Below are 1,922 nucleotides of genomic sequence, written 5' to 3'. Positions count from 1 at the left end.
ACTATTTATATGTGTGTGATTTATCTTCTCCGTGTTAACCTTGGAATGAATTGACGGGGACACTGGGGACGAACGTATTCACCTTTTGTCATCATAACTATGTACATATGTGGAGAGTTTCGTGTGGTAAACACGAACATATTCAGTTTATTGTCACGTAGGAAGCTATCCTCTACCAAATAGTTGCATGAGTTCGATTTCGACCCAAGTGATGAAATTAATTAACTTAAATCAAACCAAATCAAACCAAACCAAAACCAACACAATTTATTAGTAATCCCTTCTCCCTGATCCAACGACTCTAAGGGAGCTTTCACACGAAGCTCTGTGCAGAGCTTTGTATTGCATTCTGCGTCTATCTCAGCAGTAGAACAGGCTTTCAGCCGCGGCCATGATCGGCTGATTCATGCACATGAAGCTGCCCCATGAACTGGAGGAGTTGAAGTTTCCTCCCAAGTTCGCCGGAGAGCCGCCGCTGAGGCTGCCCACGAGGCAGAGGATCTCTTCGAGAGCCTGCAGCCTGCGGCTGAGCTCCGTCCCCTGCGCTCTCAGCACGCAGTTCTCCGCCTCCACCGCAGCGCACTGCTGCTGCGTCAGGCTCAAGCTCGTCACCAGTTGCTCCTTCTCCGTCCTCAGCTGCTTTGACTGCGCCGTCAAACCGTCTAAGTGCTTCTGCTTCCGCATCCTCGACCGCCTCGCGGACTCCCGGTTCGATATCATCCTCTTCCGCTTCCTCTGCTCCACCGCAGCCAGCAGGCCGCCTTCTTCCGAGCAAGTCGATGTCCCACCAGGAGAAGCCATGCGCGATTTACGACGAGGAATTTGAGCTGAATTGTGTGGTTTTGAAGTTGATTGTTGATCGCAAGAAAAGAAGAGATGCACTACAGAGTGGTTTCAGGCGTCGGAGATGGCGAAAAAAGTTCACGAGAAGACGTAGAACCAGTAAAGGAAGACGACCGAGAAGGATTGAACAAGATGAGTCCTCCGGAGAGTGGAATTGATCATAAACCCGCAGAGTAGAGCTTCACTTAGGGTAGGCGACATCAATGAGAAACCTCAACAGAAAGATACGATACATGAAACTGTAAGATGGGATTTTTACTCCTGAATTCGAGTAAAAATCAGATTTTTTTGAAGGTCTATGAGATGAACACAGTTCCTAGACAAAATCTGCGCAGAGTTTCCCTGAGTTAAATTTTAGGAAGAAGAAGGTTAAAAACCAAAGAACAGAGCAGCAGAATCTCAATGAAGTTGAGAAATGGAGAAGAGGGGAGGAAGAGGGAAGGGAATTGGAGCAGAAGGTGGAGGTGGAATTTATAGAGAAAAAAGGAGGAGACAATGGAAACCTAAATGAATTAAAAAGGGAATTGAGAGGAAGAGACTGATTTGGTATCTTCTTTGATGATTCCACTAGGTTCAAATTTTTAAAGCATTTCTCCTTTTTTTTTGTTTGTATTAATAAAAAGTAGTAAAGCTCTTCCTCAATTTGTGTCCCATTTCATACTATGGCACTAAAATACTAGTTTATGCCATGATATATTTACTTCTAGAATTCCTAAACAAAAATTTAATTAGTAAATGATATAGAGGAATTCATATGGTTGTGGATAAAATCATAATTATTATTACTGTTTTATATCGTGGTTGCTTTCAGAATTTGTTTTTAATGGATAAGTGTTGTTTAAGAAGTTGGCACTCTCTTGTCCTTTCTCTCGTCCTCTGTTTCAAGAAAGCAATCAGAGTAGTGAAATTCACTGCATGAGCAAGAGCCACTTGGGCAGGAAACATCCAGGTTTGTTCAGTAGTACAGCAATCAGAGACATTTCCCACAACAAAAACAAGGTGGCTTGACCTTTAATTAGTTCACCATTTTGGAAGAAAGTAGGAAGCCACTAATGGAAGACAAAGTCTCTCTTTGTTTT

General features: G+C 43.2%; 1 protein-coding gene across 1 annotated transcript; it reads right to left on the bottom strand.

Annotated features, from left to right (window-relative positions):
- Positions 1–243: 243 nt before the first annotated feature.
- LOC122049407 (bZIP transcription factor 11-like) lies at positions 244–1,315 on the bottom strand. The gene has a single exon (XM_042610792.1). It carries the CDS (start codon positions 799–801, stop codon positions 361–363), a length of 441 nt encoding a protein of 146 aa, XP_042466726.1. The 5' UTR covers positions 802–1,315; the 3' UTR covers positions 244–360.
- Between the last annotated feature and the right edge of the window lie 607 nt (positions 1,316–1,922).

This window comes from Zingiber officinale, chromosome 2B (assembly GCF_018446385.1).
Source record: "Zingiber officinale cultivar Zhangliang chromosome 2B, Zo_v1.1, whole genome shotgun sequence".
In the NCBI taxonomy this organism is placed as follows: Eukaryota; Viridiplantae; Streptophyta; class Magnoliopsida; order Zingiberales; family Zingiberaceae; genus Zingiber; species Zingiber officinale.
This window is presented reverse-complemented; position numbering and strand designations above follow the sequence as displayed.

Bases quoted from the DNA above. Each gene is read 5' to 3' on its own strand.
- LOC122049407 (XM_042610792.1), bottom strand. From the start codon at position 801: ATGGCTTCTCCTGGTGGGACATCGACTTGCTCGGAAGAAGGCGGCCTG.